Source organism: Sander lucioperca, chromosome 9 (genome assembly GCF_008315115.2).
Source record: "Sander lucioperca isolate FBNREF2018 chromosome 9, SLUC_FBN_1.2, whole genome shotgun sequence".
Taxonomy (NCBI): domain Eukaryota; kingdom Metazoa; phylum Chordata; class Actinopteri; order Perciformes; family Percidae; genus Sander; species Sander lucioperca.
The window spans coordinates 23,587,951-23,615,667 of NC_050181.1; the positions used below are offsets into that span (position 1 = coordinate 23,587,951).

A 27,717-nucleotide genomic window follows, 5' to 3' on the forward strand; every position below is an offset into this window, starting at 1 on the left:
CTTAATTGGCCCCTCTGAATAAATAAAGATGATATATAAACAATAGAGTCTCTTGCTGTTCTCCGAACTTGTCGGGCATTTTTGTTGCCATCTTTGTGGCCACTCCTTCACCCTAAAGTTGTTTGTTCACTTCCGGCAGTTTAGATCACTAACATGCCTGCTCGCTTGCTGTGAATTCTCTAGACGGCTGGCTGGGCTCAATCAGACAGGGACGCGAGAACGCGCGAGACAAAAAGCCACGTTAGTGCTGCTTTTTTTTCCTCACAATATTTGAATATACATTTTCATATTGTTTGAATGTCTGTTTTTATTAATGATTCAGTTACAATTTGAATATATAACTAAATTTAGAACATTCACTGACAGCCCTAGGTTGGAAGCTCATTCAGTCCTACTCAAAAATGTTTACAGTGTGCAAATATGTGCCTGCAGCACCCAACCATACACAAACACACACATCCTTTAAATGATTTCATACGATTAATGCTGACGTTAAGCACAAGGATTTACCTGTGGTGAGGAAGGAGCTTCCATCAGAGTGGAGATGGATGTAATGGAAGGTTTAGGGCAGACAGGTCATCACCAAAACCACCACTCTGTGTTTAAAATTAATCGGTCTGGCTCCGTCACATTACAAGCAACAAACTACAAGCTGACTGCGTAAAGGAAAACAACTGCGGACTGCCTGAAGCACTCAAATCCAAAGACATAAAACACACACACACACACACACACACACACACACACACACACGCATGTTATTGTTGTGCAACCCTGTAAACTCTCGCTAAGTGTTCCTGACTCGTACACAGTTTGTTCCCACCTTAAAGAGACAATCTAAGTTTTGAGGACTGCTAATTACAGACATGAGGAGAATTACTTCGCCCCCACGCTGCAACTGAAAAGAAAGATTGATGATGGGTTTTAGAGCTGTCACGTGCCACTAAACATAAGTCACAGTCAGTGGAATTCGTCTCGTCACTGCAGTTCAGCAGTTTAAGTATATGTACAGTATGACACCATGGGTGATAACTAATTTTCGATTCCAACACACCTCAACATTTTATTCTTAAAATGCAAAACCAAAGATTGTTCTTGTTGAAGTATTTATTATTGACGCGTTTAACTAGTGTACATCTTTTATAGTCCGATTTAATGAAGTACTATGATCTGTTGATTTAACACTGATGATCTAATTCTCAGCACACCTCGCTCCTGTGTTGGAAACTTGCTTATTGGATAACCAATTGTTTTTCTCTATAATTTTTTAGCAGCCATGCTACCAGCTAACCAGCTGCTAGAATCAGAATCAGAATCAGAAAGGGCTTTATTGCCAAGTACGTTTTTGCACATACAAGGAATTTGTCATGGTGTTGTTGGTGCATGTCACACATTAGCCTCTGTTATAGGGATTGTTACAAAATGGTGCTATCATTATTGGATTTACCAAATATGGTAGGGAGTGTCTCACTGAAGCATAGCTGCTCTGTGTTTGGGTCACAGAGTGTACCAAACCAATTTTGCATACCGATCCGAACGTCCTGTACTGAAATGGTTTGGGACGAACACACAGACTGTACCGTTACAGGCATGTCATCATGCAAAGCATAAGCAGCCTGATTTGAGGGTTGGACCTTTGAAGGGTGGAGGGGGGACGACTACGCACGACAGTATTTGATAGAAAAATCCTCTATGCCGGAAAAAACCTGTATTTTCATCAAAGCTTAAAAAAAATCTGCCTCACCCAAACATCTAGGTACAGAATTTGCAGGCTGTCACGAGACAAGCAATGACTACACATGGTTGTGGTAGCTTAACTGATTTCCGAACAGAAGCAAAGACCGACAAGAGCAGTATCTACAGCTGATCTGAGTGCTGCTTGAGTACACAAGGCGAGTGCCATGTGAACGCCGAGCACTTTCTGCACAGTGCACACTGAGCATGGTACAAGAGCCCAAAGGGAACAAAAGTCAAAGTAAACAACCACTGTATAGACACTACAGAGGGGCTGTCACAATGGGTTGGGATCAAACAGATTTTGTACACCGTGATGTGTTCACTATGTTAAAAGATCATCAAATATCTGGTCAAATTCATATATCCAGTTCACGTATTCTTTGATCAGATCGTTCCTGATCTAGAGTAAATCAAGATTTTGCTATCTAATTTACCCTCCCTCCATCCCTCCCTCCCTCCATCCTTGGACAACAGAAAACCTTCTTCCTACACTACATACACATCCATGACCCTGAACCAAAGCCCGAAGACAGTGTTTAACCTCAAGTAGTCTGGATCAACATAGGTACATTTCCAGAATAAAGCCGGACATCCACGCCTTATGTTAGGCTTTGCCCCTTTGCTTCCGCTCTCTGTGTGTAGTCGTCCTTAAAATCTCTCGCTTCGGGAAACAACAACAGCTGCTGTCTAACAACTTATGAGTATTATGCTCCATATAAATGGAGTAACCTGCAGATTCTTATGAAATTGAACAGCCTGATTACATTTTTTTTTTAAGATTATTTTTTGGGGAATTTCCACCTTTAATAGACAGGACAGCTTAGATATGAAAGGGAAGAGAGAAGGGGAAAACATGCATGAAACCATCACAGGTCGGACTCAAATCCTGGACCCTCTGCGTCGAGGAATAGACCTCTACACGTGTGCGCCCGCTCTACCAACTGAGCTAACTGGCCGCAATCTGATTCCATATAATCACTTGAAATGTCTTCTTTTTGAGTCCATGTATTCTAATTGTACATGTGCACGTTGAGTTGTTTAACGTCCTGTAATTGTTTTATGTGTGTGCTGTGTATTTTCAACTGTACATTATATATTAATTACTATTTTTTTTATAAGAATTGTAATTTTATATGGCATGTTGTCATTGGAAATGAGAGCTTGCTCTCAATTGGTCCTCCCTGAATAAATAAAGGTGATATAACCATCGAGCTAGCAGGTTTTGAAGAAAATGTGGATCGTTCAACAAGGCAGGCCTGCTTGGTTCTTTCTGTGAATGATTGTAAAGATTTACAAAGAATATGTTTACGGCATGAACTCCCTAACTGTGACGTTTTGGGACCGGTTGGCGGAATTGCTGTGGACGACGTACACATGGCGATACACTGGTAAGAGCAAGAGACGTTTAACCATGTATCAGCTAATTTAAATAGCTCACGTTACTGTATTGTATGAACTGTTAACTTCATTTAATATTGTATGTGGCGTTTTGATTTGGCGGGGTGCACATGTTCCACCAAAACAAGTTCCTTCCAGAGATTATTTTGCAGAACCACTATCACTGCGACTGGAACTTAGTACCACCCAAGACAATTGTGATTGGTTTAAAGAAATGCAAACAATGCATTTTTTAAATCCTATCTCAGAATGTATTTGTGGTGTAGCCAGACTTATAATATATATAATGATATTGATATTTCAGTATTTCAGTAAATATTCAAACATAGGCTCAATATTATTTTCTCTATTCATTTTATTTAATAGCATATTCACCCACAACTATTATAACTAAGAATCAAAATATCTCTTTTAAGAATTAAATAAACAAGTCTATATCTGGAGATCTATTATTGTCCTTTCTGGTCAGACTGCTTGCAGGTTGTAATTGCTTGGCCACACTAATTATTATGACTCATCGGAACGCATTTTGAGATATCTCAAATGTAATTGTAGCTCCAAGTTTCAACTGTTTGTCTACTGGCACATACTTGCCATGCCCATGCCCATGTGCCCACAGGTGCTCTGTACAAACTCGCTGGAGTTGCAGGCAGCTGGTGTAGTCTATGTGATACGCAGGTATACGCAATATACCCACTAAGAAAGCTCCAGGATTTCCACATACCCACTTAAAAATGCCCAATGACCCACAACAAAATACTTTCCATTATATTTTTGATATATGTTGAATTGCCATCTGTGTTTTTCTTCTTCACATAGGCTAAATGAAGGTATTTCCACTGTAAATTGGTGCATAAAGGGGTATCCAAATGGAGGAAATTAAGTCGTTGATGCTCAAAACTTCCCTGGGGGAGGACACCCAGACCCACCACTATGATATGCCCCCCCCAAAAGGCAGATTCTGGCCAATATACAGTAGGCTACAGTACCCACTACAATATGATTAGACTACACCACTGGTTGCAGGTGTGATGGATGGCGTTCTAAAGGAAGCACTTTTTATTCCGCCACATAAGAGGCAGTTATGCTATTTTAGTTTAACATCATCCTTTACTAATGCCTTACATTTCGCTACCACTCTCAACAACGGTGCTAACTCCGTTGAAAGAGCGGTGGGAATCGCACAGCAATTATATATGTCGGCATTTCATTAAAATAACCATGTTTGGTGTATTAGACTAACGCCGAACGGAGGAGCAGACAGTAGCCCTTTGTTCATCGTTCCTTGTTTTATTTTTGGATGGCGTGGACAATTGTCACTAACCGACGCAACAGAAAATTGACAGATGTTAAATGGAGTTTGGCGCTCCACGCCTCACCGTAGAGCAGACAGCGAACACGAACAGACAACCCGCGTAATGTGTTGATACAGTACAGCGGCAGCTCGTTAGTTAGGCTTAGCATACAAAAAAGGGCATCAACTCTAGTGTAGCTAGACAGAGACGTGACTGTGTAGCTACAAGTTTAAACGCTTTGGTTAGTTTGGCTACTTTCTTAACTTCTTTCAAACAGTTAAGACTTTCGGTCAGCGGACGTGTTGGTTGGTTAAAGTTATATTCAAATAGGTTTAACGAGCTTACCTGGAGGCAGAGCAGTGTAGGTTGTCGCTTCAAAGTGCTAACTTAAATTATAACGTTAGCTAACGCCGGCTAACTAAATTCTTTGGGGTAAAATCAAGTCCAAGCGCTTCACGTTGTTTTCTTCGCCTTTGCCTCTCGGACTTTTTTGGTTCTATTTTTGCAGGATATTTCCATGTGTCAGAGGCAGGTGCATTGAAAAACCCCACCTCACTGTCACTGCCTCTCTCTCTACCTGCTGCTGGTGCACTATTACAACAAAACTCCACCTCAGTAGATAATGCTGGCTTTACCAGTCTGACTAGCAGAACAGTTTATGACATGACACAAACACTTAGTCAGTCTTGTATAAAGTAGCCTGCATGAAAGCAATACTTGAGTTAAAGTATCTTGAAGATGACTGGTAGAAGTAGTACACTTTTAGAATATAACTTGAGTAAAAGTCTTAAAGTATCTGATATTTAGGCCTACTGTACTTAAGTATCAAAAGTAATTTTCTGATATTAAATGTAATTATTAGAAGTAAAAGTAAAAAAAAAACTTTGATTATGAACTTTATTGTGGCTTCTTCATAGTAAAGCATACAATTCAGGGTTTCTACACCTTAAACATCAAAGTCTGGCATCAACAAAGAGAAACAGAGGAAGAATCTTTCACTCCATCGTACAAAAACATTTCTTGCAAGTAACGAGTAACGAAGATGCTTAGGGCGAGGGTCTTCAACGTTTTTTAAGCCAAGGACCCCTTAACTGAAAGAGATGGATCAGTGACCAGCCCCCCCCCCCCCCCGCCCCCTCCCCCCTCATTGCACCACCACCGCAAAACACACACAGACACATAATTCAAGTAATACAACAAAATAGTAGTAACTATTACAGCATCTCTGCACAGACTTTTGGCTGACTTATCATCAAGATAAAGTTAACAGAGGGTAGCAACACCTTCTTTTTGTTCGACACTAGTAGCTAAACATACCATCAGGCCTAACGCTGAACAACCTGACTACACTGTATCAGGCTGGGGTGCTTAAGAAGGCCCAATCAGTCCTGTCGGAACCAAGCTATCCTTTTTTTATGTGATCAACAACTTTTATTTTAACAACATACAAAACACACTTGCAATATGAACACATTGTCATCCCAGACACAAATCAAGAAAAGATGACACAGTAACCACAATATTCAAGACCATCAACAAAATTATGTAATGGCCGGCAGGATGCCGTTGCGTTGACTGTTCTGCACGGCAGTGCAAAGAATCATGGGACTAGGTTATTAACGGTTCCTGTCCTAGTTTAAGTGTGTAAATTATGTTCTGTTAGTGTTTTTATATTATGCATTTATGTTACCTAGGTTTTAGTCTCGATATAGTGTTCATGTTTATTTACATGTGTTGGGTTACCATGACATACACTGGGGTAGATTGATGACCTCTGTGTATCGAGTGTCTGTAGAGGTTGAATAAACTTCCGTACATTTCAATATCTCTGGCTCTTCGACTTCTTCCGTTTTAACGACGTGCTCGATCCCACTTCTGACACCAATGTAGCGAGCTGTATACGTGAACGGTATGCATCAATGCTTCGGTTTACATATAGGGACCCTCATTATGCTACCGTGAAAGTATGGTGCTATTTTGAGCCTTGTTAATGGTATAGAAATAGCGATTTCTTTTTACTTTCCTCATGCCCCGACGACTAGCGTTATAAGCTAATTAGCGGTTTGGGCTAAAACTGGTCACATTCGATTAACATGAAAACATATCCCAGAGAACGGTCAACTCGGTACACATGTGTTATTAACCCCCAGGTTCATTTTGCGTCGATTTCTCCTTTAATACATAGCCCTGGCTCTGTAAATGGAAAACAAACAAAACTGTTTTGCACGGGCCACAAAACTCTATTCCAGCCAATTGGCAACAGGCGATGGTAGGGGCGGGAGGAGGGGAGCCAGTATGGGAATGTGTCAGCCGGCCAGTAGTTATCTGTCCCTGAATTTCGGGGTGGCGCTTCTGAAGGGGGGGGGGGGGTTTGTTTGGCAGTTGAGTTCAAATATCAACAATCTTTGCACAGCATCACCTACTGCACCTTTAAATCTCACCTGTTCCCTCATGCGGTCCTGGTGTCCCATGATAATGGCAGCATGGTGAGGATACTTCTGCCTCAGGTGGTCCAGGAACACCTCCTTCTTCCTCTCCACGTCCGAGTGCTGCATCATGAGGCTATCCAGCTGTTTGTCCCTGCAGCTGGCGTGAGCAGCGGTGAAGTAGCTCCGAGGTAAGGTGCTGGTAGAGCGTGGAGCTGAACCACAGGATGAGAAGTCCGGGTTACAGATCGCGCTGCTGCTGGCGTGCGGTTTCTTGTGCAGCAGACGCTCAGTGCTGCTGTCCACAGCAGTAGGAAAACAAGAAGATACCCTGGATTGGGAGTTTCCGGGATCTGAGTGGGGTGGATGAGAGAGGAAAGGAGTAAGGAAACAAGATGAGAGTACAGAGAAAAAAATATAAGAAAGTGTAAGACAGGACAAGATAAGACAAGATAACATGGCAGAATGAAATGCGTGGCTACATATTGAAGTGTGTCATCCACTGAAAGTAAACTAACTAAAACTAAACTATTCAAAACTATTATAACCTTGGAGACAAATAAAAAAAAGGTACAATGTTTCATGAAAAGTGAATTTCCTCTGAGCTTACATTTGAATCAATTGTGATACCTATCTGCCAATGATATTTGATCAAATGATCTTGATTTTAAATAGTCATGGCCAGCATGTACAATAAGGGACATCATTCATTCATCTACATTTTTTACTCCAAATAATGTGCTTGTTTTAGCCTATTTTTTTGTATGGGTCAGTTGCTGTGTGCTGTCAATGTTGTTAATGTGCATCAGTGTGTGGATAAGTGCTGCGATAATGGCGGAACAATATGCAGCTCTGTAGATGATGAGAACAGATTCAGGGAAGCTAAAAAAATAAGATCCAGCTCAGCATTCATTCAAATTCAGATACTTGTCCGCACACAGATGGAGAGGGATTGCCACTGAAACATAGTATGTGCAGGAAATTACAAGGGTTTATGTAGGCTAAGTATCTGAAGCCTGAATAATACTATTCTCATGAGGTGTTGGTATTTGATCACACTCAAGGTGAGAAACAGGACAGGAAGTAGTTAGTTCCCAATAGAGAGGCGAAGTCCCTTCCCCTTTCAGCGAACCACCATGGGACCTTATTTTGGAAAAGATATGTGCGGTAGTACAAATATTTTTGATCCCGTTTGAATTGAGTCATAGATTACACATATGGTGTTCGTCAATTTAAAAGATAATTTTACAAGTCAAGAAAGTCTCAGTTTGTCATAAAGACTGTGAAAATACAGTACGTAATTAAAAAGAGTACACACTTCAAACTTGCATGGGTGACGTCTCGCTGAAGACCTATTACAAACTTTGACTTATCTTCTCTTGCAAAATTATCTTTTAAATTGTCAAACATCATATGTGTAATTCATGGCTCAATTCAAACAGGATCATAAAATCAATTGTTCACCACCATACAGACAGTATTCTTTTCCAATATAAGATCCCATGAGGTCCACTGGAATGGGGAGGGACTTCGCCTCTCTATACAATTTGTTAGCACATGCATTAACTGGCCTAATGTTAACAACTTCAAGCAGTTAGTTTCTTCATTTATCTGTTCCACAGTGTATTCTTTGCTAAAATAGGCTAAAAAGCTCTGTAATTATTAGAGTTGGGAATAATTCTCTGTGGGTTTTTGAGTCATGAGCACTGAAGTCGAGTTTTACCCTACATAATACACACACACACACACACACACACACACACACACACACACACACACACAGAAACAATCTGCATACCTCTGTCTCATCACAACAAATCAACAGAACTGGCTGATGGCACTGTACAGCCTAAATATATTATTGGACAAAATAATTAGTTCAGTCTAAATGCCACCCATCCAGCCCTAACTACAGTTTACTGCTCTGGCTTCTGTGACTGCTGTGCTGTCTACAGAGCTGTGTGGCATTTTACAATGTCAGACCTGCAGGCTCCAACATACACACACACACACACACACACACACACACACACACACACACACTGTAAAAAATGAATTCGCAGCAGAGGTGACACATTGGGGGTGCAGAAACTCTGCACAAGTGGCCATCTGTCCAAACCACACTCTGACTCTGACTTCAGTTATGAAATCAAACACAGACTGGATGCCAACTGCTGTTATTTAGAAGTAAGCAGCATAGAAGAATTGTCCATGACTGTTTTGTTTTGGTTTACAGTCTGTATATTGTTGGATTGGATTAGTTTGTTCGTTTCCTAATCTCCTTTCAGCAGCAGCTGAATGAAGCTGAATGGAGATGTGGACTAGAAATATAAGCTAATCAGTCTGTTCAATGGACAAATATTTTCAAGAGGTTACACAATTGCACCCATGCAAGAAATATACCCGAGAAAATATATAGAGACAGAGCGCATTTAAGTCCTGTCTCAACCGGAGGGGAAAACAACTATGCCTTCTCCACTGACTTGTATTGCGTGAAGGATCCTCCTCGTCAATTCCGTCTGCTAGCAAACAACAGAAAAATGCTTAAAGGCTGCTGTGTGATGTGATGCACTACCAACAATGTTCATTTTTATGAGCCGCCAAACCGAAAAACTGAGCTTTTTATGAAGACAGCTTTCTTTGTAAAGTGGATACAAACGTGAGGAATCATCAGAAAGAATGGGAAGACTGTGGGATCCTGTGGGTGGCACTAAGCTAACGTTATGCCCATGTACACGTGTGAAGCAAGTATTTTGCTACCAAGTCAGTATCCAAATGTCAGTTTTAGGCTAACTATATTTAATTATATTTAAGTTGAGCGTAAGCATTTTGACAGTATGCAACTTGTTTTATAGTGTAAATTGGTTACAAATCCGAAAGCTATGCAGTATTGTGTTTTGCAAGTGCCTTAGCTTGCTAACACATAGCTAACATAGCTTACTAACAGCTAACTTGTCCTCTCTTGGGTAGGTTGCTAAAATAATCATTTGACACAAATCTGATGTTTTTTTGCTAGCTGCAGGGATTTTTTTAGCGTTTCAGCCCGTAGTTGCATATTGTGGCACCAATTGCTTTCCCCTCTGGTGGCCGTGGTTCTCACAGTATACTCACTCTGTCTCTATGGGTTAACCCCTGTGCTTGTTAAGCTTTTCAGTTAATAATAATAATAATAATAATAATAATAATAATAATAATAATTAAAGCTGTAAGCAGCGTTGGACGGGCCCTCGCTCCTCTGCGCGTGTCGGGGTTACTGGTGGACGCCGCTCCTTGCGACCGTTCATTTGCGCGGCACTCAAGACAAATTGTCACCAATGAAAAGGGAACTCCCTTACCTAATACCTCACACAAGACTCTACATCATACAGTTCATTAGCTGTGAAAGGGGGCATGGCTTAAGCATAGGGGGTGGATCAAACATGACCAATGAAAACGGAACTCTCTGTTGAGTGCAATGATACCTCACACAATAGTGTACAAGAAACGGGTCGCCAGTTATTAAAGGGGGCGTGGCTTAAGCATATGGGGCGGGGCAAATCACCAATGAAAAAGGAACTCTATGTTGAGTTCAATGATACCTCACACAAGACTCTACCTTAAATGGGTCACCAGTTATGAAAGGGGGCGTGGCTTAAACATAGGGGGCGGGCCAAACCATGACCAATGACAAACGAACTCTATGCTGAGTTCAATGATACCTCACACAAGACTTTACATCAAACGGGTCATTATGAAAAGGTGCGTGGCTAACGCATAGGGGGCGGATCAAACCATCACCAATCAAAAAGGAACTCGCTGCTGAGTTCAATGATACCTCACACAAGACTCTACCTTAAACGGTTCAAAAGCCATGAAATAATGTAATAGGTAGTTCTTATTTAATGATAGTTAAAGTTCACAATTTCATCAGTAGGAGAGGAGGAAGGATATTGTATAATGTATATGGTGATTCCCACCCCTAGTGGAGAGCCCATCTGGAACAATGGACCAATCTGGAATCAAAGGGTCAAGCCAGAGAATTTGAAAAACTACTACTACTAGGAGTATCTTGTTTTTTTTTCTTAACTGATTTCTTGTAGAGTACAGATTAACATGGCCTCCCCTCTCACACGCACATATACAGTTTCAGCATGTTGACATTTGGAGTTGTCCTGGAGCTTTGCTGTCTAATAAGGACACTGTCACTCACTGGTACGATGAAAAATGCCTTTTTAACATATCGCTGGAAGGTTATATTTCATTGTGTGTGGTAGTTACAATACACCAATACAAAGTTATAGCTGTCAATCTACATATATTCTTATATTCAGCATATATATTTTCTCGTATTTAAATGTATTTGTATTTTAAATAAAAAAAAACTATAGTTATTTCACTAAGAACCCTACACAACGTACAAAATGTGTAGACATATTCTCATCTCCCTCCCCGATCTAGCTTCTGTAATGTGACATGACATTATTTAAAATTTTATGACTTTGAATCAATGTGAAATGCAGATGTCCACCAAGGAGAACATTGGCTAAATGACAACTTTTAGTTTCTGTGACTGAAGACACATTTCTCAGAACATCTAATAGTCATCCTTAACAAGTTGTACGTGGATCCTGTGGTTCTGATTGGCCTATTCCATTTATTTATATTCAATCAGTATCAACAACTATGTATACCCTTGGTTGTCAGAGGAGGGTTTTAGTATTTATCACATGGACACCTGCCCTTTCAATGAATGCTATCCACAACTCCAGGAAGATCATCAGGAGAGTCTGTTGCTTTGGTCGTGTAGATTCACTTAGATTTGCATTACGTTTTGGGGAATAAGTCAAATTTTATATTGCATGTTTACCTTAAGGGATGTTTATAGTTTCATATTCCTGGGCTAGGTACATTGTACAGACAAAGATGATGCATGCTTGTATGCACAGTGGGTTTTTTTTAGCATCAGAAGGGAGCGTCAGGCTAAATATCTTGGAGGATGTGCTGTACCAGAACAAGCACTCTGTGAGTGTGTGTGTGTGTGTGTGTGTGTGTGTGTGTGTGTGTGTGTTCTTGTTTAACTCTATTCGTGGGTCCCAAAAACCGGGACTACAGTATACTTGTGGGGTCCAGACAGCTTTGTGGGGCCAAAATGCTGGACCCCACAAGGTTAAAGGGCTGTTTGAGGGTTAAGACTTGGTTTTAGGATTAGGGTTAGAATTAGGTTATGGTTAGGGTGAGGGTAAGGGTTAAGGTTAGGCATTTAGTTGTGATGGTTAAGGTTAGGGTAAGGGGCTAGGGAATGCATTATGTCAATGACGGCTCCCCACAAAGATAGTGAAACGCACTGTGTGTGTGTGTATATGTGTGTTTGTGTGTCTTTCTCTGTCATAGGCTTTAAAGCGCACTTGTGTGTAAAGTCTGCATGGTCACAACCTGGCCCTTTGTGCACAGGGGGGGTCACACTCCTTAGCAAACTTGGGCAGATGACAAATCTGAGTCAAGCAGATTCACGAGGTCACCAGGATGCAGCAACCATGGACTGGCCTTCATGAAAGTGCCTCTGACGTTCCTCATCTTATGAATCATCTTATTTTTAGGTCCCGCATCAATATTTGGTAAGCAAAAGCATCATCTGGTAAACATATTTCCTGCTTAAGTTTACACGGACACATTGCTTCATTTTGATTGATGTTATTCATTATATTTTCTAACGCAGCTGTTTTCTGTGTTAAACCTTCCCACTGCCTCCTCTCATCACCGATAAACTTAATCCATTCAGTCCATACTCACACAGTAACTGAGGCTGAAAACCTTTCCTCCAACATGATTGCTGGACTCTCTCCCCAGATTCTGTTCTCAATGAGGCTTAAGCTGTGCTGAATTTAGTGCTATATTACACATTTAAGGAATCGTGTAGTAGTATTTCCTCCTAGTGCAGACATGACTCACAACTTGTGTTCAGACATGAAGCACATGATATATTATTGGTATTATTGATTAAAACAAATTAGTTAGTTCATCAACATCGTTTTTTCAGCAGCAGCAGCAACAGCTGTTTTCAGTGAAAAAGCTCTGGTTAACTGAATGTACACTAAAGTACACCAGACAGACACAGTTAGAAATCCTAAAACGGGAGGAGGATAGATATTTTACTTTTACAACACCAAGTTTCTTGACCCAGTGCAGCAGCACTCCCTATTTTTTCCTTCAAAATTTCAGCTTAATTGGGATGAGGCTCCTAAGAAATATGCTTGTTTTTGAAGTGCATAGCTACTTCACTTCTTTAATTCTAACTGCCATGTCAGTCAGTCAACATCTTAACAAGTAAACATTATAAAGGAACAAAGCATCGTATTTGTCAGTCGCTTTGGATAAAAGCATCAGCTAAATGAAATGTAAATGTAAATTTCAGTAATGTCCAGATGCCACAAAAAAATTCTTTATTGTTTTTACATTTAGAAAAGGGCCTAATAGTTATCATGATGTACTGGATTTCACAGTAGTCGGAGGCATAGCATAGATCTATACAAATATAAATACACAACATGCAGGGGGCATGTTGTGTATTTTTCATCCTATATTTTTACATGAGCAATGATGAATCTTGACTAATCTTTATAAAAAAGGTCATTATCTCCTTGTCGTTCTATGCTATTCAATAGCAGGTTAGTTTGTCTGACCAACATTATTGTTCCCTTAATTTCCAGCTTGTGACATCAAATGACTCTGATATTCAAATTAAAACATGTTCAGTTTTACAATTACACAACACAGTTTAAAACACTAGAGACCTAGGGGCACCTCCCCCCCCCCCTACTTTCAGCGCCCTCACTTGGACCACACCCATCTTTGAATTCGGCCTTCATTTTGATCTCAACAACACACCTGTAAAGTTTTGTGACTGCATCTTGCACGGTTGACAACTTCTGACATAACAGACAGACAGTCATAAACCACTGGCAAAGTACTCAAAAACCGCCTCTCTGCTATATCCTGTTACAGTAAGCCTAGGTGTCACATTTTGCCATGATGACACACGCACACAGACACAAATGAAAACAATACCAGCATTGCTGTCGAATATTTAACGGTTACCTACAGTATTAGTTCCAGCTCCAGCACGTTCAGCTTATCCAGTTCTGTCTGTTTACATTGATGTCTCAGTGCAACACATGCTGCAGTGATAGAGCCCACACTGCTCCGGGCACGTCACTTGGAAAGTTCAAATAGGGTGTGTTTGTGTGTGTGTGTGTGTGTGTGTGTGTGTGTGTGTGTGTGTGTGTGTGTGTGTGCGTGCATGTGTTCCTGAGGAAGCATGGGCCAGTCTCACTTTTTCCAGACCTCTTGTTTCCCCTCTAAGTTAGAAGGCGGTTATGGTACAACATCATAACAACACACTGGCAGGGTGCAGCAATTCCCACATGTGGACAATGGATTATAGTGGTGGAACCCCCGAGGTGAGATGGAAGGTGTATTTAGGGAGACGGTGTGACAGTTGAGAGATCCATACCAAAAAAAGCATTGTATGCATCAACTGCCAATTAGTTGTATACTATTTAGATATAGCATTTAAGAGAGCCTCCAATCTAGTCAATCAGTTTGAATTGTACCATTGTAAAATGCTAATGTCAAGCTTACATAAACAAGGAACGATGTGGTGTTGTTCCACTAGTGTGTACTTTGACATGTGAATGCACTTCATTCTGTAGCCTCAAGGGGTTTCTTAATTTAATAGTTCTATCATTTAACATTATTATGATCATCATACCCCCCCCACACACACACACAATTTAAAAAAAATGTAAAAATGTTTACTCTGTACATTTTAACTGACCTACTTTTAACTTTTATCTGAGTACATTTTTTACTTCCCATCAATTATAATCCACAGAATAAAACGAGTCCTCCCTGATAATCCTGAAAATATCAGCCTTCGTCCTCATGTCATGCCTGAAGGCATGAAATCCCTCTTCAACATGCCTTCTACCCATCATCAACATCTATTTTATCACTGAAGTGGAGTGGATTAAACTGAAGCTCTACAACCACGTCCCATAATCTCCTATCAACCCCTGCTGGCAACTGTAAATAAAGGCTGGGCCTAATAACACACAAACAGAAGGAAGACGGATTTCTAAAACAGCTCGCTGTGAGGTTTGTTCGGTATCATGCTCAGTCACAGTCAATACGTAGGTTTGTAGAAAAAGGTAGAGGTCCACATCCACACACTGCGGAGCGGAGGAGGGTCTGGCTAGTCCACACAGCATTCTGGGATGGGAGAAACACGTGCTCTGGTTTATTGGCATTTCTTTAAACCAATCACAATCGTCATGGGCGGCGCTAAGCTCCGGACGGAGCCGCTGCAAAATAGTCGTGCGAGAGAAAACTCAGATTGTACAGATCTCTCTAGTCTAGCTAGCTGTCTGGATTTATCCTGCAGAGATCTGAGGAGCAGTTAACATTATAGTCCTCATAAATCCACCGGACATCAGCGAAAATACATGCATCCGAGCAGTCCCGGAAGTGGAACGTCTAGGATATAGACTTGGCAAAGCGAGACTAGCCCTTGACGTTAACGAGAGTAGTAAGTTCCCCCAGGGTTGCCGTGACATTGTACAGTATTAAAGCAACACTATGTAAGTTTTAGCTGCAGCTGTAGTTCCAATGAGACAACCTGTAGGGGGGACCGAAGTGGGAAAAGTTACATACTTTAATGTAATAGAAAACGTCAACATTATGTTGCAAAGTAGTAGGGATGCACCGTATCCAGGATTTTGGCATTGAATTTGCCCGAATATTGGGCTTTTTGACAGGGTTCGGTTTCTGCCGAACCTTAGAATTTTTTTCCACCTAACCGAACCCTACGCTTGCACTACGCGTGCTATGCTGATCGACGTAATGACGGCGCCGTAATGCAGCAGACTGTGAGAAAGTGAAAATGGAACTCATGAGCAGAAAAAGTATAGTTTGGCAGTACTTTCAGTCAAAAGAAGGCCATTCAAGTCCAGCTACATGTTCAATTTGCAATGCCATTTTGTCTTGTGGTGGCAAGGACCCTAAACAATACACAACATCACCGCTGTTACAACATTTGGTATGAAACATCCAAAAGAATACGAGTTGTGCATGAAGGAATCTACAGACAGCAGCCAAAATGCAGAACTTCAGGTACTGCAAAGGAAGGACAGTCTGTGGACGATGTTTACTTCATTAATGTTTTTACTGTGTTAATGGACTGAGGATGGGAGGAGGATTCGGTATTCGGTTTCGGATTCGGCAGAATCTTAACCAGTGGATTCGGTATTCAGCCGAACCCCAAAAATCTGGATACAAATTAGCTGTATGTCAATTTTTCTAGAAGCCAGGGTTAGGTCAATAACCTGAACAATTACATTTAGAGCCACCACACTTATTTCGTGAAATATGACAACTAGTTTACTGTAAGGAGCTGTGTGATTAGTATTGAGATTAGCCAAATTCAATATCACTAATTCAATAAGATAAAGAATTTAGGCCAGTTGAAACGTGATAATTCCATTTTATTTCCCTCCCAATGTGAATGTTGAGTTCCAGTCCTGTTGATGAGTAGAAGTTAAGTTTTGTAAAAGAGAGAAGCTGTCTTTTTATGTTTTGTCACACACACACACACACACACACACACACACACACACACACACACACACACACACACACACACACACACACACACACACACACACACACGCACAGCACAAGTAAGATCCTTAGAGGAAGAAAAGACAACGAGTTTAATTGTCCCAGTTCTATTGCTTTGAAGTTTGGTGTACATTTAATTTGTTCTGCGCCCTAACATGGTGCTGTAGATATTTTGGTCTATTGCACTTGGTGTTAGTGGGGGCGTGGTGCTTCAGGGACCAGTGAGGTGATGAAATTCAATCTGAGAAGGCTGGTTTGAGTAATAGATCCATGGGTTCAAAGGATATTACAAATCTATATATTTCAGAACCTCTTTGGGTCAAATTGCTCGGTATATTTCAGTGACAACTGCATGCTCTCATTATAGCATCAGCAGATTTCTTACCCACACTACCTCCACTTATGTGACCTTAAAGAAAACCAGTCCCTCCAGCACTCTTTGATTCTGATTTCATACACTCAGTGCAGACTTCTCATGCTGTCACATTCAGTACTTTGCTGCAAAGGTGAAACAGTAAGATTTTGTTTGAATGTTGACACTAACATGTCTTCCGCTTCATTTAAACTGCTGCAAACTATTTAAAAGAACAGACATGGAAATTGATTTAATCCACAATTTAATAGACAGACAGACAGGCAGGCAGACTACATCTACCTTATTGATCCCTATATTGGGAAATTCAAAAATTCTAATTGACACACAAATTCTGTCTATCCTATAATTTTCACAACTGATCTTGTTTCAGTCCCAAGTAAATGTTTACAACAGCACCTTAATTTGAGTAGGTATACAGTAGGTACACATACAGTATACATACATACAATACATCCAGACCTGATCCCAATGACACAATGTCCTATAATAGTGCTTGACACGTCAGGGAGAGGAAACACAACTAGCACAGTTGCTCATTTCTATTTCACAACTATATTTGGTGTATAAATGTAAACATGCCAGATGAGTTAGTGTTAGTGTTTCCATGGAAATTCCAAAAATACAAATGCCTATAATACTGCTGTAAGACACTCTGGCTGGCAGACCAATGACTGTAGGGAATAAAAGAAATATAGAAATGGCGAAGGAACAGAAAGAGAAGGGGCGAAGCAGAGGTGACAAAGGATAACACGTTTCTATTTCTTTACAATCATTCTGTACCACCCCATTCCTCCCCCCCCCCACCCCCCCCCCCCTCTCTCTCTCTCCAGTTGACAAAGCAGATCTGATTGATCTAGTTCAGTGGAGGCCTGGAGGTAACTCTCTCAGCTCTTTACTGTGCTTGATAGGCCTGTGATGATATTTGGTTCGCAATTTGGACAGTCAGTCAACCAGGCAGCCATCAGTCAGACAGTCAATTAGTTAGCAAGGCAACATCCAATTAGCCAGTGAGCCAGACGTAGTCATATTTGCTCAATTGATAACCTAATGCTCTCTCAGATTAGACTTTGAAAAAGGATACATCTGATGTTATTCTATATTTTTCCTACGGCCAATAGAACAGTTTGTCTCCCAATACTTTCCAACTACACCATGCCATTGGATCCTAGTTTTACTGCTGTGAATCTTTATAAACACCTCACAAATATATTCATTTTCAATATAAAATAAAGACCCAGTAAAGGTTACTCAAACAAGAGGAACTAGTGCATTTGTTGGAGACTGAGTGACGGATTAATCCACATTTGGTGCTCTAGTGAGTATTTGGGACAACAGGACCAGTGTTGTGCAAGTTCACATAAACAAGTTTGAGCAAGCTCAAAGTTCAGTTCAAACAGATTAAAATATGTCCATACTTTACTTGGTAAGTGGAGTGAGCTAAGCTACTAGTTTCTGTACATTAAATAACGCTACAATCAAGCTAATGTTACTCCCCAAAGAATGCAGCAAGCTAAACTACAGCAACATGGCAAAAGTATGCAATGCAATAGGCTACAAATAAGTTTACGGCTTTGAAGTATTAAGTCAGGGTGCTAATGTAGGCTACTTTTTTAAAGCTATAGTGCGCAACTATTTTATATTAATGGACATCCGTTACATTCAAAACACTTTAAAACGTCACTGTTAATAATCGTAAAGGCTCCGCTACACCGAGTGTAAACTCCTTGGCAACATAAACGCTCACGTATGTGCACACACACAACACATCAGACACCGGTCTGGTCACTATTGCTTAAAGTGCTCATATTATGCTTTTTGGCTTTTTCCCTTTCCTTTATTGTGTTATATATCTTTTTTGTGCACGTTATAGGTTTAAACAGTGAAAAAGCCCAAAGTCCACCTTAAAGGGACTTACCATCTTCCAGAGAAAACACTGTTCACAAACTGCTCCAAACAGCTCTATTGTAGTCCAGCCTTTACTTCCGTGACAAACGTGCGTCACTTTGTAACACACGTTATAATGCTCGCCTAGCTGCTAACGTGGAACGCCCTCATACTCTGCTTCTGACTGGCTAGTAGTCCTTACCTAGGTACTGTGCATGTACGACTCCCAACAAAGATGGAGCAGAAGTGAGATGCCTCACTCAAAAATATGGTGTTTTTTGAAAATGAAACCACATAAAACCTATTCTGGTACAACCTCTAAATACAATTATGAAAAATGAGCATAATATGAGCACTTTAACGTTACATCAAGTAAGCAAACAGCAGTAAAACGGAGAGCAGAGCCAGCCCCTGACCTCGCGACAGCTACTGGTGCAATGGGGAATTCCACCCAAGTTAGTAAGCTTGCTACCAACTTTATTCTTTGTTAACGTTGTTGTTAATTGTTTGTTAGCTTGTTAATGTTCCCTGTTTGCTAATGTTAGCCTGTTTAATGTTAACGGTAACGTTACAGTTAACGCTATCTAACAAGTCAGCACTAGCCGACGTTTGCGTTTACAGTGGGGGCACTGATGATAACGTTACGTTCGAACAAGGCAACACTCCGCAACAGCTCAAAATGTGTCACTGACGTTAACACTTAACTTTTGAATGTACACGTTCCACCAAAACAAGTTCCTTCACGAGGCTATGCTGTGTGGACTTGCCAGACCCTCCTCCGAAGCGCTGTGAAGGAAGGTCTGGCAATGCGAGACTACCAATTTAATAATGAGACAAGGCGAAATAGAAGTTACCAATGACGGGACTCTTAACTGGGTGGGTAGCATGAACCTCGTGGTGGAGCTCCTCACTGTCTGATGAAAAGCTGGTGGCTGTCCACACTCCCCAGGCCAACAGACGGTGCTAGTCCTGAGTACTCCAGGACGCACAGGCACCTGGAAAGTCTCTCTTCTGCTAACAATACTGTTTCCTGAGATCAACAGCGCTCCTTTGCAGCAACTGGACATTTAATGCCCCCAGCTTATTCTAATAGTAGCTCTTTTTAAGGAACCAGAGTGTCCCAACCTCATTTTCTCATCTGAGCTTTAAATCTGCAACCTTATATGACCCCAAACCCGCTTAAATCACCTTTCTCCTTATTTGCTAACATAGTCAGTTACATGAACTTGTACTTGGGTAAAAAAAACAAAACAAACAGAAATAGCCACACTGTGGGCATGATCAAAAATAATCACTGGGAACTTTGCCATGAGTCTTATTTGCAGAGACATGTAGCTCCACATGTAGCCCGAAAGATAAGAAATATACTCTGGAGATGTTTGCGGACCAGCTGTTTCCCAGGGCTCTCAGTGCTCAGCGAGGCGCACAGCACAAGATTTTTGCAAAAGAATGCGAGGAAGGATGGAAAGACTTCAGAGATTAAATCGCACTGCTGCTGTCAGAACAAATCATCAACTTAGAGAAGCAGCAACAGAAAGTAGGTCCTTCTGTGGCATTGCAAGAAAGACAGAGAGGCAGAGAGATTAGACATTTATAAGTTCTCAGTTAAGTTCTCTGTTGTTGGTTTTCTGGAGAGAAAATGTAGTGGCTGAAAAGGTTGGAGTGTGTCTCAGCAAAGCTATCCCCAGGATAAATAAAGGTAAAAAATAACTGAAAAAACAAAGAAAGCCGTCAAAGGTTTTCACAATACTTCAGGTCAGTGTTGTAGTACTCAAGACCGGTCTTAGTCTCAAGACCACTTTTTGAAGGTCTCAGTATGGACCACATTTTTACTCGGCCTTGTCTCGGTCTTGGATGAAGAGGACTCTGGATTTTATTTCAAGACCGGTGAAGACCACAACATCAGGAATATCACTAAATTGCCTGTGTATCGTCTGATTTATGTGTTAACATCATTACTGTGATTGGATGTAAAACGTCCTGCATCAAATGCAACCAATTACTTGACTCATTTCTAGTTTGGAATGCGTTACTGTTAATCCCCGTTCCCCGTCCGCTTAACACGCACTCCCAAAGTGAATGTAGGTGACAGGAGAAAAAGCTCTGGCTGTCTGGGAGGTGTTAGCCAAATTGTCGGTAATAATATTTTCTTTAATCAATTTTTTTTAAAAGAGTTTTATTTGCAAAACAACATCGAAAAGAAAATTCTGTAATGTAAAGCTAACCGACACAGCTGGGACCACCTAAATTTTTAGCTAATATAAATAATAAAGCTAATAGTAAGTGACGCTAGCAAAGCTAGCTAGCTAATGTTATCAATCTGCTTCTGTACCAAAACTCTTCAGAAATCACTTCATCCCTCACCCAAAGTGATTTAGAGAATATTAGCTACACATATTAGCTAGTTGTGTATATACCATATATTTAAGTTGTTTGGTCTTGGTCTTGGTCTTGGTCTTGACTTGGTCTCAACCCCTCAAAGTCTTGGTAATTACTTGGTCTAGGTTTAGGTGGCCTTGACTACAACACTTCTTCAGGTACTGTAGAACGTTATTAGACCATATGTTTACAGAATTTACTATCTAACTGGGACGTTTTGCCCTGAGCGTTTTTTTCTTCCACCTATCCAGTCAGCGGTCAGAGCAGTTCCAAGAACAGACTTCTTTTTCTGTAGCCAATCATTGCAACGTGGTCTGTGAGACAGCGTCCAGAATCTTGAAAGTGCGCAGCTCTGCACTGAGACCCTCCGTGCACAGTCGCCGAGGTGCATAATATCACCGTCCACACCGCCCAACCAAATTACCTGATTCCAGATTCTTGAATTTGAATATGTTCTAGTTTCTTCTCTCCTCTGTGACTGTAAACTGAATATCTTTGAGTTGTGGACAAAACAAGACATTTGAGGACGCCATCTTGGGCTTTGGGAAACACAAAGCACCATTTTTCACCATTTTCTGACATTTTACAGACCAAACAGCTAATCCATTAATTGATAAAATAACCAACAGCTTAATTGACAATACAATGAATTGTTAGTTGCAGCCCTAGATCAAATAATAATTCATAAGATGTATTCCAAAGGATGAAGAGAGTCCTATTTAAAATGCATACTGTACCCACTCCACACAGATACACAGGTTGGTCATGATGGCCTTCTGGTAACACCTGGGCCCAGTGTTACCAGCTGTTACTCAGCCTCTCTCTCCCTGCAGGTACCCTTCTGGTGATCTGGCAGTGTTAGTTCCTCCTTGGGTCCCTTTTTGTTTATTTTAAGCATTCTGTTATTTTTGACATGTTGTTATGCATATAATTCAGTTACTTTTGTTAGAGAAATCACTTTATAAAATTTTTTAAACGTTGTGTCTCCCATTTTGTCATGGCTGTAAGCCAGGTCAAGTTTATTTTTATAGCACATTTCATTATAAGAGCCAGGTTGTGACAATGATTAAAACCTTGGCAACGACTAAGTATTTTATAAACTGGAACCTATTTTTCCGTGAATTTGTGTCCAAGTGACTAATGTGAACAAAAATCTTTGAATCTGGTCCAGTATTGAGTGAGAATGCTGTTACTGGCAGCCGAGAACCGGGCTGCAAAGTAATCCTATAGCGCAAATGCGCATCGTCAGCTTCCGTTTTTTTCTGCCAAACTCACCAGACTCTGTGTAAATAAACAATACTTCAAGCATTTATAGAGCCAGCATATTTTCACATGCAACTGAGTGAATTAAGGGTTTATTTCAGCCAAACCAGAGTGGTGGTTGTTGGAACAGTGAAAAGAAGAACCGAGACGGCTTTTGGTAGTTTTATTTTGTTTCTCTCGACTTTGAAAGAAGATTTTGTTTCACGATGATAAAATTACTGTTTATTTAAATGTAGTCAGGTGAGTTTGGCGATGGCAATTTTGGGGCTTTTTTCTGGTTAAACAAAAAGCATCTCGCTAGTTAACAAAAAAGGTCTCTCTCTTTAGGGATTCCGTTCCATAATGTTGTTAGCCGCTTAGAATAATAATCTGAGCCTGTCGGTGGCAAAAACAGCACTTTTAGTGGACGTACATTGAAGATGCGCAATTGCCCAATAACTTACATTGTAGCTTGTTTCACATCTTGCTTAATACTGGACTGATTTAAAAAATTGTTGTTCCCATCAGTCACTACATAATACTGAAGTTTCCCTTTTTTTCTAATTATTTGCATTGATATTATAGAAAAAGACCTTGAAATAAAAACATTAAAAGAAGAAGAGAGGAAAGGAAGAGGAAAGGAGAGAGTTGAGGTTGAGGTCTGTGTGCTACTGCTGGTGTTCATTGTGAAAATGCTGTTACAGCCTGTTATTGCCCGGTGACTGTGACTTTGCTGCTCGGTGTGTGTGTGTGTGTGTGTGTGTGTGTGTGTGTGTGTGTGTCTTGACAAGAACACATAGCCTGGCAGTGACAACTGGACAGAGACAAGACAGCCATGGGAAATATCATTTCTGCTTGTTAAACATCACACACGTACACACGTCAGTGAAGCCTGCAGTTCTTCTTAGAATCACTGACTGTAGATCAAGTCCTAAAACCAATCAGTACGGGTTCGTCTCTCTCTCTCTCTCTCTCTCTCTCTCTCTCAACCTGACTGTAGTTCAACGTCGTAACCGACTTGAGTGGGCAAATGCTCACATTCGATGGCGTCTGGCACTTTGGAGAGGTGTTCTCTTCACGGATGAACCCTAACCCTAACACCAGATACTGATGTTAGGGTATATATATATATATATATATATATATACTGCTGATAGCACATATAGGATTAATGTGTTAACACCTGGCAAAAACAATATCCCCAAAGATGCAACTGTATGCCCTATTATTTAAAAATATCTTACACTGAAATGTGAGTGGTTGCAAGAGGATTGATGAGATATGAAAAAAGGAAAGTAAAGAATTATATTAATTTTCTATTGACTTTCTCCACTCTTTTCTCTTTTTTTTCCTTGTGTAATACTGGATAGAATTTCTATTTTGGGACTTTAATAATTAGTCGTATGAAACAATCTGAGGCAAATAGGGGAAATCACTCCTTGATGAAACCTCTCACAACTCTTTGACAGCAAGGGGTCAGAAATAAACATGACTTCATTATAAGATGTCATTAGACAAAAGAAAGACGCACTAAATGTGCACTAAGAATCGTTTCACATATTTGTCTGAGCTCCTAAATCGAGAGCATTGTTAACGTTCAATTTGAAATGACTTAGATTTCATATTTTGTGTCAGTGTTTACTGAATGTTGCCTTTTTGCTATGCCATTATAGTCAAGGCCGAGTTGGACCCACTGTAAGCAAGTCAATGTTTCTTTTTCTCTCTACTAAGCCTATTTGGTTTCTGCATGACAAGTTTGTTAAAGCACATGTTCCAATATATTGGCCATCCCACCGTTTGCCTTTCGCTCCCTCCCTCTCTTACTCTCCCTTCCTCCCTTCCTCTTCCATGCAGCTTTTGAAGTGGCGAGCACGAAGAGATTAGCTTCATTTATAGTCAAAGGGGGGAATGTGATGATAGGAGAGGGAATGTAACTAATCAGCAGCGGGCTGTAATCCACTGGGACAAGACAGGACAATACTGCTGGACTCCAACTCCCCGCAGAGGAATGTATGAGTGGACAGAAAAAACACTAACCGGTTGAAATCTAAACTGAATACTGTACGCACACAACTGTGCGTGTGAACTTGTATTACCCATCTCTTCACACACAAACACAGTCACAACATTGGGTCTCCATACAAGGTTAAGTATCTTTAAATTGAACTGAAATTTAAGCTCTCTTCTTTTGCAGCACATTTGTTTTGGAATTAAATCATCCAGTCTCTTCCCTGAAATATATGGGAATTGAGAAGCTATGTTTGTCAAAGAGAGGAGGGGATTTGGAGAAGTTTCTTCTGAAGAGGGAGGCATTCTGGATTTCTAAACTGGGCACTTCAAACCCAAGAGAGTAAATGAGGAATTAGACCATTTCTGAGTCTACTGGAATGTATTTGTACTTCATTAAAAGGGGCTGTACTCGAAACAGTGAAAACGAAACAAAACAGCAGGTTGGGATTGCCTCCACAGGGCTCTAACGGACCGTACCCCAATATGTGAAATACCTACAAAGAACAGAAAAGCTCTCTCTCTCGACGTGTCGCGTGAAAAATAGGCCTCGGTCCTATTTCTAGCATGCACGCGTTGTTAACATTAACCGTTAACGCCACCCAGCCATGGGTAGTGTATTTGACACACTTTTTACCTTTCTTGGGCAGAGTACAAGTACAAAGACAACGAAATGCAGTTTGCGTCCAACCAGAAGTGCAAAAAGAGCAGGAAAGTGCAACGTGATATTCAAGTATAGACAGGACAAGTAATATAGTGCAGTCAAGTTAAAACCATTGATTCCATTTATTTCCATCAAAACTTCTTTGGTTTTCCAGACAAACTATGGCTTATTACGGTATGTGTGCCTGTGTAGTGGTGTGTGGTGATAGTGTGTGTGTGTGTGTGTGTGTGTGTGTGTGTGTGTGTGTGTGTGTGTGTGTGTGTGTGTGTGTGTGCGTGTGGTCAAAAACTGTATGTGCTTCCAGGTAGCACCTGAGGGTAAGTCCAGACAGCTACCAAAGATTGGTTCCTATTTATACCAAGGGCACTAATTGGCTCATACAATTAGTATGCTGCTATATTAACGTTCTGACTGTTAAGTACAGCCCCTAACAGGATTTCTTGGAGAACAACTGGAAGTGTAGTTCTTGGATGGATGTGTTAAGTTCAAAAGTAGATGGACTTGGACGTAAGTTAGGGTTATTCATAAATGTTAAGTGATTAAGTTTTGTATACTTGGTATCTATGGTGATATATCGATTACATGACGGATCAATGTGTTGTATATAAGGAAACCAGAAACAGTGTCAGGCACCATGCTGATAAACGAGACAAAAGATAATTGAAAATGTTTGGCGAATAAAGCATGGTGTACAGGAGAGATTGTGCTATTTTGCTGGTTTTGCTGGTTACTGCCGCCTGATCATTTTTATCCACAACTACTCCCTATTAACAAAGCTGAGACAACTTTTAAGTGTGTTTATTCGGAACAGGAATAAACTATTTTGCTTTAGACGTGGTTGGGCGATACGGAGCACAAACTTGTTTTGGAGTTAGTCTTCAGAGAATTCATGTAAATGTGCATAAATGTCTACAAATGGAAGAAACAAATTGATGTTCTGGAGGACAAAAGTTGCAATGAAACCATCACATTTTTTAGGTACGTGACTCTATCTGGACAGTAACCTTTGACATTGAGTCCTATCAGCAAACAAGCAACTGTAACAACACTGACAAGTTTTCATTAATCTCATGCCCTCCCTCCCCCTCGCTGCCTAACTGTGGCATGCGCTGGATGAAATAATGAGGTCTCTTTTTCCCAGGACACAGGAGCGTAAGCTGACTGGAGCACAGATACTTTTTGACTTGGCAGGAGAACTTTTTAGCCTTCATCGCTGAAATGGGCTGTGATGCCAACGTCATCGCTTTATTGTAGCACTGATCTCCAACCTCGGGCAGCTAAAATGGAGGAGGTTGTTGGTGAAGGGGGACTCTGGAACTGCAATGTACAGGAGTGTTTGACTCAAAACAGAGAATTGGCCGCAATGGTATTATGCCACTGGAAATGTAGCTCAGCAACCTGCAGATTTACTGTATTTTGTTAATATGGGACTGTAAAAGCTTAACTCCACACAGCATTCCGGGATGGGAGAAAAACGTGCTCTGATTTATTGGCATTTCTTTAAACCAATCACAATCAGCAACGGTGCCGCTGCACAATAGCCTCTGGAATGAACTTGTTTTGGTGGAACACGTGTACGTTCAAAAGTTGTTTTAGTCGTGCAACAGAAAACTCAGATTGGACAGATAGTCTAGCTAGCTGTCTGGACTTACCCTGCAGAGATCTGAGGAGCAGTTAACCATAGTCCTCAGAAATCCACCAGAGTTTAGAATTACAACACAAAGAAAGTGGAAAGTAACGGACATCCGGCCAAAATGAGGGACATTCGGCGGAATTTCCGCTGGCACCTGAACAATAGAAAAGTCGATATAGATCAGTTCACTGGTAAATGACCAAACTAATGGTAAGCTCTGTTTTTTTACGCACAGCTGATTTAGTCGTCCACACAAACACACGAACATAAAAACAAAGCTATAAATGTCTCTATGATATTTTAACTGTAGATGAAAAATGATGAATTCTGTGAGTTATTGTGACTTTTGTACTCCATTGCTGAAGTTGAACTATATCATAGGCGAACATCATATGACATATTTTACTTTCTGTTAAGATACAGAAAAAATTGAAGGTGGGCGTAGCTGCCGGCAAGTGATGAATTGCTGTTACATTTACATTTCTGTATCTTTAAGATGACATGGTTCTAGTGGTTGAGTTTGATGAAACAAATGAAGCCCTGATGGTTCTTTCGTGAATTGTACAATTTAAATATCCCCCTTGCTCTTTCAAAAATGTCACACTATCATCCTTTAAGCAAAGAAAAAACAACAACACATAACCCTCACCCTTCTACTAAGTCAAAATATAAAAGTCTATGCATAATGGTGAAAACTACAAATATATAATGAAATTGGACAACTGGTAATTTCAGTGGCAATATCCTGTAGTAAGATAACATATATATGTAAAAAACTCTGAATGTGGTAATAGTCCTAAATCTTTGTTTGTGCAGAAATAATAATAATAATAATAATAATAATAATAATAATAACAATAATAATAATAACAACAACAACAACAACAACAACAATAATAATAATAGTAACAATATAATAAGAAAAAAACCTTGATCAATCTCAAACTTACTTGGGTTTCTTTCTTTTTTAATATACTTTATTCCATACTGTACTGATAAACTGTGCTCAGCTCAAAATGTTA

At 40.4% G+C, this 27,717-nt stretch overlaps 1 protein-coding gene across 10 annotated transcripts in view; it reads right to left on the minus strand.

The window, feature by feature from the left end:
- LOC116043953 (sickle tail protein homolog) overlaps window positions 1–27,717 on the minus strand; it is a 93,188-nt gene that overhangs the window by 60,696 nt on the left and 4,775 nt on the right. For 9 of the 10 annotated variants that reach the window (XR_004898212.1, XM_036004865.1, XM_036004864.1 and 6 more), the window contains exon 2: window positions 6,872–7,209. Coding sequence is in view for 8 of the 10 variants with exons in the window: in XM_036004865.1 (XP_035860758.1) it covers window positions 6,872–7,209 (338 nt within the window). In the remaining 2 variants the exon portion in view is untranslated. Of the gene's footprint in view, window positions 1–4,775; window positions 5,049–6,871; window positions 7,210–27,717 lie in introns of those variants that run through there. The other variant, XM_036004866.1, reaches the window with a different exon arrangement.